Source organism: Pongo abelii, chromosome 15, assembly GCF_028885655.2.
Source record: "Pongo abelii isolate AG06213 chromosome 15, NHGRI_mPonAbe1-v2.0_pri, whole genome shotgun sequence".
NCBI lineage: Eukaryota > Metazoa > Chordata > Mammalia > Primates > Hominidae > Pongo > Pongo abelii.
The window spans coordinates 56,786,190-56,802,747 of record NC_072000.2 but is presented as its reverse complement, the minus strand read 5'-3'; the positions used below and the strand labels follow the sequence as shown (position 1 = coordinate 56,802,747).

The 16,558-nt window shown below is 38.3% G+C and overlaps 1 protein-coding gene across 1 annotated transcript in view; it reads right to left on the bottom strand.

The window, feature by feature from the left end:
• Positions 1 to 16,558, bottom strand: part of STYX (serine/threonine/tyrosine interacting protein) — a 43,788-nt gene that overhangs the window by 5,846 nt on the left and 21,384 nt on the right. The window contains 6 exon segments of the mRNA NM_001159848.1: positions 185 to 278; positions 9,385 to 9,457; positions 11,234 to 11,284; positions 11,376 to 11,415; positions 11,807 to 11,843; positions 12,540 to 12,600. Of these exon segments, the coding sequence (NP_001153320.1) occupies positions 185 to 278; positions 9,385 to 9,457; positions 11,234 to 11,284; positions 11,376 to 11,415; positions 11,807 to 11,843; positions 12,540 to 12,600 (356 nt within the window).

Sequence of the window (16,558 nt, the reverse complement as noted above, 5' to 3'; positions counted from 1 at the left end):
ACTTAAAAGACTTAAGCTTATTATAGTACACGTTTATTCATTATAAAATGAATCCTTTTGGAATTAGCTCAATAGTTTAACAAGTTTTCTAAACAATTTAAAGTGTTCAGTGTAACTTGTAGCAAGTTCTCCACCTTTCATTATCTTTCTTCTCAAATTTCTCCAAAAAGAAAAAAATACTTACCTGTGGTACCAGAATGAACAGATAATGACCTTTCTATCTGGAGTGGTGACATCATCTGTATTGTTAATTTTGCTAGGTAGATGGCTTCATATTCCTAAAAAAAAAAAAAAAAAGTTAATTAACTTAATTATATATTTACATTCTTGGATACCCAAAATAGTGATAAACGTATACACTGTTGGTATTCTTCGTCTGTACTGAAAAATCTAGTGCCATATTATTTGAAGAGAAATGGAAGTTTAAAATTCCTGTCTCATAAATTCAGAACTACTGATAACTATAAATCAAGCCCGGCTAATAGCCTGTGCTAGGGTACTGCATGCTGAACTGCCAGTCAGTATGGCATTAACAATAATGATTTCTGACTTCATCTGTTTAAAAAAACCCCCCAAAACACCAAAAACCTAAATTGGCAATCTCAATAGTCCTCTGCTTCCAGTTATAGATAGAAGAATAAAGCCATTTTTGTTTCTCTTTTCTGAAAACAAGGAAAACATTTGATGAAACTAGGAAACATCCATTACCCTGAAAATGAGAAGAATGAGGGGAAAAGGAATTGATTACCAGCTAGGTCAGGATAGTGGTTACTTTACGGAGGGAGAAACAGATTTGTGCTTGAGAAGCGGCATGAAAAAGGCTTTTGGTGTCCTGGTAAACATTCTGTTTCTGTACTTCGGCAATAGTTACATGGATGTTTATTTACATTTTATGCATTTTCTATATTATAATTTCACAATAAAATTTTCAAAAAAAAATAGAACCATCCTAAGCTAGGCATAACAGATAACTCCTCTGTGGGCCAGAGTAGGTATAGTTCATAGCTCGCTAAAAAAGGTGACCTAAAATAAAACCAACAAGCCCTGGCATGGTATGACAAAGTCAGGAAATATGAATGGCCTATGGGAGAAGGTGGGACATATTAAGGAAAATGTGAACACCTACACCTGCCATTTTTTGCAAGCAGCAGGCTGTAAGTATGGTAAGGTGGAAGAGAAATTTGGTTCCATGTAGCCAAGCATCAGTTGATCTTGGATAGCTAAAAGTAAAGGCTAAATCAGCAATTCTAGCCTGGATATACATGAGAATCACCTGAGGCACTTTAAAACCTATATACCTAGGCCCCACTCTCACAGATTTTCATTTCATCGGCATGGGTAAGGATTCCCCAGGTGATTCTAACATGAATCAGTGTTTATCAATTTAAACAAAATAAACCTGTGATATAAGGCGCTCTGCTTCTTACTCACTGATTCGTGCCACCAAAGGAACCTGGGAAAATTCAAGCTGTCTGCCTTCCCCAACCACTCCTCTGGCCCCTTTCCCACAATTTTATTCTTGGGTAAATAGCTGATCTAAGACGAATACCTCCAGTTCAAAGATGACCAATAATCAAAAAGGAACCAGTTAGGTCTTACTCAAAGATTTTGCAAGAAAAAACAAAACAAAACAAAACAAAAACAGAAAAGCAAGAGTATAACCAAATGTCATAAAGAAAATGCCATAAAACTTATACCATGAAGCAGATGAAAACTATGAATAAATTAATCAAAGAAAATATGGCAGTTATGGGATTGAATGTTTGCATTCCCCTCAAAATTCATATGTTGAAGTCCAAACACTTAATGTGGGGACTTTGGCAGGTGATTAAGTTGGGATGAGGTCATGAGAGGACTGGCCCTATGATGAAATGAGTATCTTTTAAGAACTATGCTCTCACCTCAAACCACTTACACTTATTCCTCTACCTCGAATGCTTCTCCCCAAATACGTGCATCTCTTCAGGTCTTTGTTCAAATATCACTTTTTAGTAAGCCCATTTCTGACCACCCTTCTAAAAATACAATTCTTGTCCCACCCTCCTTACATGGCCTTATTTTTCTTGGATTCTTTACTTCTGGCCTACTACATTTTGTTTGTTGTCTGATTCTCCCACTAAATAAGTTTCATGAGGTCAAGGATTATTGTCTGTTTTGTTCTCTGCTTTACTGTCAGTGCCTAACTAAAACAATGCCAAATAAATATTTAGTGAAACAATGCAGCATGGGACATGGAAAACAAACATGAGAAAAATCAAGTGGAAAAAAAAAAGAACAAAGCTGAAAATAATTACAGAGAAAATAGCAAATAACAGAAAAAAGAGAACATAAACCATACCGGGGTAAGGAGTATACTAAAAAGAAAGAGAAACAGAACAACCAAAAGGGCAAAGACACAATAGAAGACAACTTTTCTGAAATAAGGGAAGGCTTGAATTTGCAAGTGGTAAGGGCACACTATGACTCAGAAAAAAACTGATGTAGAGCAATCAACAAGATACATCTTGGTAGGATATAGTGGCTCATGCCTGTAATCCCAGCACCTTGTGAGGCCAAGGTGGGAGGATCGCTTGAGCCCAGGAGTTTGAGACCAGCCTGGAAAATATGGCAAAACCCCATCTCTACCAAAAATTTTAAAAAACTAAGCCAGGTGTGCGGTCTCACGCCTGTAATCCCAGCACTTTGGGAGGCCGAGGCAGGCAGATCACCTGAGGTCAGGAGTTCCAGACCAGCCTGGCTTACATGGTGAAACCCAGTCTCTCTACAAAAAATACAAAAATTAGCTGAGTTTGTTGGCACATGCCTGTAATCCCAGCAACTTGGGAGACTGAGGCAGAAGAATTGCTTTAACCCAGAAGGCGGAGGTTGCAGTGAGCCAAGATCGTGCCATTGCATTCCAGCTTGGGCAACAGAGTGAGACTTTGTCTCAAACAACAACAACAAACAAAAAACTTAGCCAGGTGTGGTAGTGTGCACCCGTGGTCCCAGCTACTCAGGAAGCTAGGGTGGGAAGATCACTTGAGCCCAGGAGGTCAAGGCTACAGTGAACCATGACCGCGCCACTGCACTGTAGCCTGGGTGACAGTGCAAGACCCTTCTCAAAAAACAAAAACACAAAAAACCAGGATACACCTTGATAAAGCATCTTATGGTCATGTAGATGAGGGGTCCCCACTCCTGGACTGCAGACCCCAGAATCGGTCCATCGTCTGTCAGGAACCAGGCCACACAGCAGGAGGTGAGTGGCACTCCAGGGAGCATTACCACCTGAGCACCGCCTCCTGTCAGATCAACAGCAGCATTAGAGTCTCACAGGAGCGCAAACCCTATGGTAAACCTATCCCTCCCTATGGTATGCAAGGGATCTAGGTTGCACACTCCTTAACTAATGCCTGATGATCTGATATAGAACAGTTTTGTCCTGAAACCATCTCACCCGCCGCCCCATCCGTGGAAAAATTGTCTTCCATGAAACTGGTCCTTGGTGCGAAAAAGGTTGGAGACTGCTGATCTAGACAACCTTCTCCTGACACAACTCAATTCACCTAAGTGGGGAGTCTTAAAATTGGTCTGCCTTCAAACTTCTCTAAAACAATATTTAGGCCAGGCACGGTGGCTCACACCTGTAATCCCAACACTTTGGGAGGCCGAGGAGGGCAGATCACCAGAGGTCGGGAGTTTGAGACCAGCCTAGCTAACATAGTGAAATCCCATCTCTACTAAAAATATAAAATTAGCTGGGTGTGGTGGCATGTGCCTGTAATCCCAGCTACTCAGGAGGCTGAAGCGGAGAATCACTTGAACTTGGGAGGTGGAGGTTGTAGTGAGCTGAGATTGTACCACTGCACTCCAGCCTGGGCGACAGAGTGAGACTCCATCTCCAAAAAACAAAAAACAAACAAAAAATATTTAATATCAGGTCTGTGTACAAAATCATTAGGGAAAAAGTATTAAATACATATTTTATATCTAGCCACTGTCATTCAAATATAAGGGCAACAGAAAAATATTTTCCAACATGCAAAGGGATAGTTTCCATGGGAATATCGTTTCCATGAACTATTTTTAAAAATAATAAAGTCCAAGAGTTTAATAAAGACACTGGAACAGGTAAAAGGATTGGCTGAATCCTATTTAAATGTAGGATTAAGGGCTGGGTGCCATGGCTCACGCCTGTAATCCCAGCACTTCGGGAGGCCAAGGCGGGTGGATCACATGATCTCAGGAATTCGAGACCATCCTGGCCAACATGGCAAAACCCTGTCTCTACAAAAAATACAAAAATTAGCTGGATGTGGTGACATATGCCTGTAATCCCAGCTACTCGGGAGGCTGAGGTGTGTGAATTGCTTGAACCCAGGAGGCAAAGGTTGCAATGAACTGAGATCACACCACTGTACTCCAGCCTGGGCAAGAGAGCAAGGCTCTATCTCAAAAAAAAAAAAAAAAAGGAAAAGTAAATAAATAAAACCTTAAAAATTATGTAACAAACATAAACACACCAAAAAATTTTAAACTATAGCAGAAGGTTAAAAAAAGGATTCATTTAAAACAGAAAGCATAATATGAAACAATGATAGATAAGATTGTATCTGTCATTTTCAGTAAATGAAAGTGGGTTAAATTCACCTATTAGGAAACAGATAATGATACCAAATCTGATAGCAAAACTCAATCCTAGACTATATTGAGGAAAAGCATCTAAAATCAAGTGATTTAGAAAGCTTGAAGGAAAAGGAATGGGAAAACTCAAAAGGTAGCAAGCAAACAGAAAGAGTAGGATTCACAATATTAAACCAGGTTAATTGCAAGGTAAAATAACCGAAATTCATCCAGGCACAGTGGCTCACACCTGTAATCCCAGCACTTTGGGAGGCCGAGGTGGGAGGATCATGAGGTCAGGAGTTCGAGACCAGCCTGGCCAACATGGTGAAACCCCGTCTCTACTAAAAATACAAAAATTAGCCGGGCTTGGTGACGCATGCCTGTAATCCCAGCTACTTGGGAGGCTGAGGGAGGAGAATCGCTTGAACCCAGGAGGCAGAGGTTGCAGTGAGCCGAGACTGCACCACTGCACTCCAGCCTGGGCCACAGAGCAAGACTCTGTCTCAAAAAAAAAAAAAAAAAAAACAAAACACCCTGAAATTTAAACAGGGTACAACTAAAATAAAAACATAACTTGAATTTTTATGTACCAAATAGTAAGTACAGAAAAAAAACTTGCAGAACCAAAAAAGAGGAAATAAAGAAAAAATAAACACAATATAGTAAATAGATTTCAATTCACTGATTTCAGCCCAAGACAGATCAAGTGGACAAATACATTTAACTTTATCCCCTGAAAACAGAATGCACCTTCTTTTCAAATGCCCATAAAATTCATGAAAACAACTACATATTAAACCACAAAGAAAACATCAAAAAATACAAGTACTACAAAACATTCTCTGATTACACTAATAAAACTAAATATGAACAAAAATAAAAAATTTAAAACCCAGTCACCTATACAATAAAAAAACTCAACACATACTAGATAAAAAATAAAACCAAAACTGAAATCACAGAATATCAAGCTATAACATAAAAATAATGCAGATGAGAATCTGCAGCATGCGACTAACACAATGCAAAGAGGATAATTAATAGCGTTGAATTTTTGAAAGAATAAAAAGAAACCAAGTTTTCAACTCAGGAAATTCACAACAGCAGCAGCAAACAACGCTAAAGCAAAGTACCAAGCAAGCAGAAATTAGAATACAGAAAAACAACATGGACTAACCAGATGAAGAAAAAAAAAAATAGAACCAAAAGATATTAAAGTACAAGATATTATTTTCCTTAATTCTATGTAGAACTCTTATGAAATCAATGATTACACAGAAGATCATAAATACATCCAAAGTGACCTGAGGAGTATCAGAAAATCAAACCAGGCCAGGAGCAGTGGCTCACACCTGTAACCCCAGCACTTTGGGGGCCAAGGCGGGCGGATCACCTGAGGTTAGGAGTTTGAGACCAGCCTGGTCAATGTGGTGAAACTTCGTCTCTACTAAAAATACAAAAATTAGCCAGGCGTGGTGGCGGGCACCTGTAATCCCAGCTATTCTGGAGGCTGAGGCAGCAGAATCACTTGAACCCAGGCGGCAGAGGTTGCAGTGAGCTGAGATTGCACCACTGCAGTCCAGCCTGGGCAACAGAGCAGAAGCTCTGTTTTTTTGAGACAGAGACTCTGTCTCAAAAAAAAAGAAAGAAAGAAAGAAAAGAAAAGAAAAGAAAATCAAACCGATAGACCAAATGAAGAATGTTGTCTGAGTATTGGTCTACTGTCAAAATATATGAATGAATGAAATAATGAATAACTGAATTAGATAAAACATTATGGTCAGATATTTCACAGGTGCCATATACTAATGCATTAAGAGACAAGTAACTCCAATCTAATTTAAATTGATCCATGGCACAAAGAGAAATGGAAAGCTTCCACTAAAAAATGAGAACACTGTGATAGAGATAGTAAAACCAGAAAAGGATAGTACAGAAAAAAAAAAAAAAAAAAAAGACAAACCAATTTACTATTTAACTGATTCCAAAATCCTGAACAAAAAGATTAGCAAATACAATCCAGCAATACATTAACAGAACAGTCTATCATAACCAAGTGGGATCCATTGCTGGAACAAGAGGATGATTCAATATTAGGAAATCTAATCTAATGTGATCCAGTAACTCAAGTCACCATATTAACGGTTCAAAAACTAGAACTAGCCATTCTATAAGCACCTTAAAAAAGAAAACTTCAAATCTCTAAAGGATATATCAGAATTTGGTACAAAATAAAAATGATATTTCAAATCGGTAGGCTATAAATAGATTTCCATAATATAAAAAGAGCTCTTACAAACCGGTGAGAGGAACACCAACAAATGATCACAAAAATCTGATAAAACATTTTTGGGCCAGGAGTGGTGGCTCACGCCTGTAATTCCAGCACTTTGAGAGGCCAAGGTGAGTGGATCACCTGCAGTCAGGAGTTCAAGACCATCCTGGGCAACATGGCAAAACCCTATCTCTATATCTTTTTTTTCTTTTGTGACGAAGTCTTGCTCTTGTTCTGCAGGCTGGAGTGCAATGGTGCCATCTCGGCTCACTGCAACCTCCCCTCCCCGAGTTCAAGCGATTCTCCTGCCTCAGCCTCCCAAGTAGCTGGGATTACAGGCACCTGCCACCACGCCTGGCTAATTTTTGTAATTTTAGTAGAGACAGGTTTCACGATGTTGGCCAGGCTGGTCTCGAACTCCTGATATCAGGTGATCCACCCACCTCGGCCTCCCAAAGTGTTGGGATTACAGGCGTGAGCCACCACCCCTGGCCATCCCATCTCTATTAAAAATACAAAAATTAGCTGGGCGTGGTGGCACATGCCTGTAATCTCAGCTACTTGGGAGGCTGAGGCGGAGAATTGTTTGAACCTGGGAGGTGGAGGTTGCAGTGAACCGAGATGGTGCCATTGCACTCCAGCCTGGGTGACAGAGCAAGATTCCATCTCAAAAAAAAAAAAAAAAAAAAATCATTTTTGGCTACTGGTATTAATTAGGGTAGGAGGAAATAGGCAGTTGGAGGAAATAGGCACTCCTTGTTTCCTGGTGGTATAAGTTTATATTATTTCATCTTTTTTGGAGGCAATCTGGAAACATCTATCAAATTTCAAATGCACTGGAATCCACCAATTCCACTTCAGTTACCTTACAGGTATATTCACACAGATGTACCTATCAGGACATTTCCAATATTCTTTTTTTTGACATGGAGTTTCGTTCTTGTTGCCCAGGCTGGAGTGCAATGGCATGATCTCGGCTCACCACAACCTCCGCCTCCCAGGTTCAAGCGATTCTCCTGCCTCAGCCTCCTGAGTAGCTGGGATTACAGGCATGCATCACCACACCCAGCTAATTTTGTAGTTTTAGTAGAGAGGGGTTTTCCCCATGTTGGCCAGGCTGGTCTCAAACTCCTGACCTCAGGTGATCCACTCACCTTGGCCTCCCTAAGTGCTGGGATTACAGGCGTGAGCCACTGAGCCAGGCCAATCTTCTTAGACATATGCATACACTACTCTTTCAAATACAAAAATTAATTTTAAAAAAGAATGTTTTTACACATTTAAAAACAACTAAGAGCATAATTGGATTGTTTGTAACACAAAGGATAAATGTTTCAGGGGATGGATACTCTATTTTTCCAGGATGTGATTATTACACATTGCATGCCTGTATCAAAACATCTAACCTACTGTGTATCCACAAAAAAAAGAAAAGCTTAAAAAATAATTTAAAAAAATGAAAAAAACAATGTTTTCTACAACATGGTAAAAGGCAAAGAAACTTATAAAGTTAGAAGACAAACATTTTACATGAACAGGCTGAACACAGACGACACTGTTTCTCTTTTGAATGTAGTAAAAATTAAAAGTAAATTAAATATTAAAATAAAATTTAAAGCTTGGTAACTACAACAATATATTTTGTAATAAATATTCTTGATGTTGAAACATGAGCTTTATTCCTACATAATTGGATGTAATTAGCCAGAGCACATTCTGCAGCCTATGATTTTGCCTCTTGGAATAAACTGAATAACCTGGTCTAATCAGGTTAATTCACAGACTTATCATCTTTTTCAGTGCATCTGCCAGGCATCAACAAAATACGAAACAACATGGAAAAGATAAACATAGAATAGAAAAAGCTGTTATAGTTAGTATACTTAGAATCAAAACTGTCTTATGCTCTGTGTGATAAAAATGAACAAAAAAAAAAATCAAAGACATTTCTAACAGCAATTATTTTACCTTAGATTTGATAACGTGTCTTTAACCCTTTTTTCTTGGTAATGCCAGCCTTTAAGAAAAAAATTTTTTTTAAATTTTTTAGGGATGGGGTCTCACTCTGTGGGCCAGGCTGGAGTGCAAAGGCACAATCACTGTTCACTATAGCCTCAAACTCCTGGGCTTAAGCAATCCTCCCATCTCAGCCTCCTGAGTAGCTGGGACTACAGCCATGCACCACCATGACTGGCTAATTATTTTTTATTTTTTATTTTTTAGAGATTGGGTCTCACTTTGTTGCTCAGGCTGATCTCATACTTCTGGCCTCAAGCGATCCAAATGCCTTGTTCTCCCAAAGTGCTGGGATTATAGGTATGAGCCACCACACCCAGCCAAGAAAATACTTCTAAATAGAGATATAAACTTGAATAAAGGATCAAAGTAGTCAGATTATGGCAATTTTAAGTATTCACAAAGTAAACTGTACACCTAAATTACATGTACAAAAGATTTTATATCTTACTTCCGACTGCCTTAAAGAGGAAGAAAAGAGAAGTTACCTGAAGTTGATGGACAAATCCAGCATTAGGATTAATACAAAATCTTCTTTCTTGAACATAAGCAAAAGCATCTCTGAAAACAGAAAAAGAATATTAATGTGATAGCATTATTTAATGAATCAATCATAATCATACAACTTAGCAATAGAGAGGGGTAATGAGTTGTAATGGAAAAAGCATGATGAGATTAAATATCACAATTCCTTTGCTCACCAGCTATATGCTTACGGCAGGTTGCTCAACTTCTCTAAGCTCTATTTTGTCCATTGGTAAAATGAAGAGTATAATAACACCTACCTTGGGGAACGACTATGAATAGGAGGTAAGTGTAAAGTGGCCAGGTGCAGTGGCTCGTGCCTGTAACCCCAATCCTTTGAGAGGCCAACACAGGAGGACTGCTTGAAGCCAGGACTTTGAGACCAGCCTGGGGCAATGTAGTCACACCCCATCTCTACAAAAAACTTAAAAATTAGCCAGGCACAGTGATGTGGTATAGTCCTAGCTTCTTGAGAGACTGAGGTGGGAGGATTACTTGAGCCCTCAAGTCTGAGACTACAGTGAGCTATGATTGTGCCACTACACTCCAGCCTGAGAAACAGAGGAAGACCCTGTCTCTAAAATAAATATATAAAATGTAAGCATTTTGTGCATATAGTAGAAGTTCAAGCTCAAAATACTATCACTGGTTAAAGAGGTTTATTTACTTTTGTTGTTATGAGGCTTAAAGTGCCTATAATAGTACTGAGCTCATAGCAGACACCCAACAAATACAAGTTATTTCCAACATTAATGTTCTGACAAAATTCCAAATAATAAAAACAATATACAAAACATAAAGTCCATCAATACATGTTTAATCTTTTTTCAATTAAATATTTGTATTCTGGCCAGGTGCAGTGGCTCACCCCTGTAATACCAGCACCTTGGGAGGCTGAGGCAGGTGGATCACAAGGTCAAGAGATCGAGACCATCCTGGCCAACATGGTGAAACCCCATCTCTAATAAAAATACAAAAATTAGCCGGGCGTGGTGGTGGGCACCTGTAGTCTCAGCTACTAGGGAGGCTGAGGCAGGAGAATTGCTTGAATCTGGGAGGCGGAGGTTGCAGTGAGCCAAGATCGCGCCACTGCACTCCAGCCTGCCAATAGAGCGAGACTCCGTCTCAAAAAAAAAAAATAAATAAATAAATAAATAAATAAATATTTGTATTCAAATAATATTCCTTTAAGAATAGATATTTTTAAGCAAAGTTTTCCATTCTAATTTAAATATAAAAGGGGACTGAAATAGAAAGAGGTGTCAATGATTACTATAAGATTTCTAATTTGTAGAACAAGAAAAACTGAGAAAGGTAATACTGTACACTGGCCAGGCTTTTGCTTTGTCTTGGGGCAAGAAGCTCATTACCACCCCCTATCTTTTAAAAAATCTATATAGAATGCTTGGAAAAGATTATTTTTGATAAGACTACTCTGAATTGTAAATAGATGCTGCAAACAATTCCTAGGTAATTTTTCATCCAACTATTGTTAAAGGAGAACATGATAAATTAGCCTTTTAAATAAGGCAAGCACTAACATTTGTGGTCAAGAGTTTTTATACTCATACCAACCAGTTCCCTTGTGGTAGGTAAGTAGTTTTCCATAGGATTTCCATATTAGCCTATGCATATCTATACAAGTAGATAAATTAGGTTAAGACTAACCATGGAATAACGGCCTGCCTAATCAAACATGACTACATGAAAAATAATCAGGGGAATAAGAACTTCAAACTTCCAAAGCATTCCCATTAAGCTTCATTTTAATGAGAATTTAAACTGTGGCTAGGTTTTAGGGTATTTTCTTACCTGTACTTCATTCCAAATGTTTCCATAATGTATGCAATAACAAAGGCTGCACTGAAGAGGGGAAAATAATTTTAAAAACAACCAGAAAATACAACCCATTAATTAAATGTTATAGAAAGAAAGATTATTTCTAACTTCATACCTTCTGGAGATCCCTGCATTTCCATGCACAAGAACTTTTCCTGAAAAACATGAATTCGTTATTCTAATAGAAAAACACCTGAGTCAGCAGCTGAAATATACTGAAACCACAGTAAAGTAACTCCTTATATATTATAATCACTTGGATATTTATTTTCAAATCTTTACAATTTGTTATTATTAACTGTGTAGAGAACATAGCAGACTCTTATTAAAGAAACTGAAAGCTCACAGAGAATTTGAAAACAGTCTACAGGGATACTCCAGAAAGCCTATCCAAATGAAACAAGTAATTGGGAAAATACAAATTTGGGAGTAAGCTACTACATATAATTGTAACTTCCATATCCTGCATTTAAGACAAATAACAACTAAAAAATTAACAAATAATCAAAATATAAACATTAGTTAAGGAAAGGAAATATTATTTACCTCCCATTTGTAAGCTCCCATCAATAAATTCCTTAGTCTGGAGGCAAAAGATATGTGGATTAATGTAAGCATAAAATAAATGCATATAATGAAACAAAATGAAACCTATTGAAAACAATTTCCTAATTTATATGTATAAAAATTATTTCAATTCACAAATTTCCAAAATGCTACAAATACAACTATTACAAGTCCAAAAAAATTAAAGAAGCCAAAATTTAATTTGAATCTAATACATTCACAATATGATTCCTCAAATTCCTGAAGATCATAAAAAAATTTTCTACAAATTTATTTCTTTTAAAAACACAATCACATAATTTTCAGTCATAGCAAAGTAAAAGTAGTAAGCTTTACAAGCACAAATTAAAGGGGCTGGGCATGGTGGCTCACGCCTATAATCCCAGCACTTTGGGAGGCTGAGGCGGGCAGATCACCTGAGGTCGGGAATTTGAGACCAGCCTGATCAACATGGAGAAACCCCGTCTCTACTAAAAATACAAAATTAGCTGGGCATGGCGGCTTATGCCTGTAATCCCAGCCACTTGGGAGGCTGAGGCAGAAAAATCACTTGAACCCGGGAGGCAGAGGTTGTGGTGAGCCAAGATTGCGCCATTGCACTCCAGCCTGGGCAACAAGAGTGAAACTGTCTCAAAAAAAAAAAAAGAAGCACAACTAAGAAGTCAAATCATAAATAAATTTTAAATGATATTTAAAAAATACTGGTACCTACCATAGGGAAAAAACGTATTATATTTTCAACTGGATTATCTGCAATATCCAGGACTAAATATCTGAAAATAGAGTATTTTGTGATAAGCACACTTTAAGTAAAATACTTAATATATTTTTAAAAAATAACTCATTATTTCTTGGTAACCATGGCAAGAATGCAAAACAACTTTCAAAGTATCATATTCCCAAGAACTGTGTGGTAGATTTTACATTGCTTGAAGGCATTAAAACCTGAAACACTATGTTAACATCTCTGATATTTAAGTATTTAAAAAATCCATCAGGCTGGGCACAATGGCTCATGCCTGTAATCCCAGCATTTTGGGAGGCCAAGGTGGGAGGATCACTTGAGCCCAGGGATTCGAGACCAGCCTGAGCAACAGAGGGAGACTCCATCTCTACAGAATATTAAAAAATTAGCTGGGTGTGGTGGTGTGCACCTATAGTCCCAGCTACTAAGGGGGCTGAAGTAGAATTGTGCGAGCCTGGAAGTCAAGGACATAGTAAGCTGTGATTGGACCACTGCACTCCAGCCTGGGCAACAGAGCAAGATTCTTCTCTCGAAAATAAATACATATTTTATTGGCATATAATGAACCATCTGGTTAAAACAGAAAAATCACAAGCAGGAAGATACATTCCTCTAGATTAGAGTGGACCTAGAAATAAAGACAAAAGTACCTGTAATCGTTATGTTATTCTTTTATTTCTACCAATTTCTCTAAGACCAGAAGATTGTTCTCTAAGTGGTCCTGTGACCCCTGCTCATAAACCTACAGAGGACATTTCAGAGGAAGTCCAAAGTCTAAGAGAAGGAACAAATAAAAACGGAAGGTATGATCTATGGAACCATGAGTCAAACATTCACTGTTTGAACTAATCTTTAGTAAAGGAAAAAAAAAAAAACAAAAACAACTAGCTGAGAGAGCACCTATACTGAATTTTACACTTTACAAAATACTAAAAGTAAGGCATTTTAAATGTTAGCTTATTTTATTTTGTAAAAAACTTCCATTTCTAAGCATTTCTAAGACCACTGTTTATTAACACAACTATAGGTAATTAGCTAAGTTATTAAATTAGTTTTAAGAACAATTTTGCATTAAAAATTACAGTTCTTCAATGATCATTTAGGTGGTAACAACTTCAAAGAATTCAGGACTTTAATACAGAGAAGCTGAGGCTGAGCATGGTGGCTCACGCTTGTAATCCCAGCACTTTGGGAGGCCGAGGCAGGTGGATTACCTGAGGTCAGGAGTTCAAGACCAGCCTGGCCAACATGGTGAAACCCCATCTCTACTAAAAATATAAAAATTAGCCAGGCGTGGTGGCGCACACCTGTAATCCCAGCTACTCAGGAGGCTGAGGCAGGAGAATCACTTAAACCAGGGAGGCAGAGGTTGCAGTGGGCCGAAATTGTGCCACTGCACTCCAGCCTGGGTGAAAGAGCAAGACTCTGTCTCAAAAAAAAAAAAAAAAAAAGAAAACAAAAAACAAAAAACAAAAAAAAAACACAGCTGAACCTCAGGATCTGAGGAAAATCCAATATTTAACCTACAAGAATTTCGACAATGACTGTATCCTGAAATGATTGGGTATTCCAGTTACATAAAATAATGCTTCAGGGGAAAAATGTTAACTCAGAATGAAATTAAATATTTTAATGCATAACATTTTCAGTGTCAAGAACTGCTAGTAGAACTATCAATCTCTAAGAAGCTAGTATTGTAAAAGTTTAAGGAGAAATGGTTCTTCCATTAGGATAAAGAACCTGCACCAAACAACACTATAATTTAAAACAAAAAGTCTGCACACATTAGAAATGAATAGTATGATTTTTTGGCTTTTTGGTTTTTTCTTAAGATTAGTTTCACCTTATACAGTTTGATATTTTAAAATACAACATTCTCATTTTCTTTAATAATTCTACACGTATATACATAAATACACATACGCAACAGAGAACGATTTAAAAGGAAATATTCCAAATGTTAACAAGTGTTTTCTCTGAATTGTGGAATTGTAGATGATTTAAATATTTTTCTTGGTGTCATTCCATACCTTCCAAAGTACTTATAAAGAGTAAGTGTTTCATGGCCAGGTGTGGTGGCTCACGCCTGTAACCCCAGCACTTTGGGAGGCTGAGGTGGGTAGATCGCTTAAGCTCAGGAGTTCAAGAACAGCCTGGGCAACACAGCAAAACCCCATCTCTACAAAAAATAAAAAAAATTAGCCCGGTCCAGTGGTGTGCACCTGTGGTCCCAGCTACTTGGAAGGCTGAGGCAGGAAGATTGCTTGAGCCTGGGAGGTCAAGGCTACAATGAACAGAGATCACGCCAATGCAACCCAGGCTGGGCAGCAGAGAAAGATCCTGTCTTAAAAAAAAAAAAAAAAAAAAAAAGTATTTCTTTCATAATTATAAAAAATTCAGGCCAGGCGCAGTGGCTCACGCCTGTAATTCCAGCACTTTGGGAGGCCAAGGCAGGCGGATCATGAGGTCAGGAGATTGAGATCATTCTGGCTAACACAGTGAAACCCCGTCTCTACTAAAAATACAAAAATTAGCCAGGCATGGTGGCACACGCCTGTAATCTCTGCTACTCGGGAGGCTGAGGCAGGAGAATTGCCTGAATCTGGGAGGCAGAAGTTGCAGTGAGCCCTGCATTATAGCCTGGATGACAGAGCAAGACTCTGTCTCAAAAAAAAAAAAAAAAAAAATTCAGTGTTTTGGGATATTCCTTTTTAATAACTAGTTTTAATAAACTAAATACGGTGTAAAAAAAAGAAAAACACTACAAAAGTAAAGAGTCAGCCAGCCCTCCATATCCAAGAATTTCATACCTATGGATTCAACCGACGACAATCAAAAACATTAACAAAAAATAAGGTAAAATACAACACTAAAAATAATAAAAATAAAATCCAACACTATTCACACAGCATTTACACTGTACTAAGTATTAGAAGTAATCTAGAGATGATTTAATGTACATGAGAGAATGTGCACAGGTTATATGCAAATATTACACCAGTTTACATAAGGGACTTGAGCATCTGAGAATTTTGTTATCCATGGGGGTTCCTGGAGCCAATCCCCCACGGATACCAAGGGTACCATGAAAAATATGTCCCTCAGCTGAGCGTAGTGGCTCACGCCTGTAAATCCCAGTGCTTTGGGAGGCCGAGGCAGGCAGATCACGAGGTCAGGAGTTTGAGACCAGCCTGGCCAATATGGTGAAACCCCATCTGTACTAAAAATACAAAAATTAGGCCAGGTGCGGTGGCTCACGCCTGTAATCCTAGTGCTTTGGGAGGCTGAGGCGGGTGGATCAAGAGGTCAGGAGTTCAAGATCAGCCTGGCCAAGATGGTGAAACCCCATCTCTACTAAAAATACAAAAAAAATTATCCGGGAGTGGTGGTGGGCCCCTGTAATCTCAGCTACTTAGGAGGCTGACGCAGAGAACTGCTTAAACCTGGGAGGCGGAAGATGCAGTGAGCCGAGATCACGCCACTGCACTCCAGCCTGGGCAACAGAGTGAAACTCGTCCAAAAAAAAAAAAATTTGCTGGGTGTGGTGGCGCATGCCTGTAATCCCAGCTACTCAGGAGGCTGAGGCAGGAGAATCGCTTGAACCCAGGAGGCAGAGGTTGCAGTGAGCCAAGATCACACCACTGCACTCCAGCCTGGGTGACAGAGTGAGACTCCATCTCAAAAATAAAAATAAAAATAAAAATAAAAATAAAAACGAAAGAAAAATACGTCCCTCTACCATCACAGGCCCTGAATTTTCCTTCTTAGAAGCAATCGCTATGAAGTTTCTAGCCTGTTGGTCCAGAAATTTTCTATGCATATATTAAGAATAAATATATTGAATGTAATATATATATATTTACTCAACACATTGCGAATATATACATTGGTCCACACCCTGCTTTGTTCATATAATGCATTATCTTGGAGATCATATCAAATCCAAACACATACATATATTTCATTCTTTTTCATGGTTACACAGT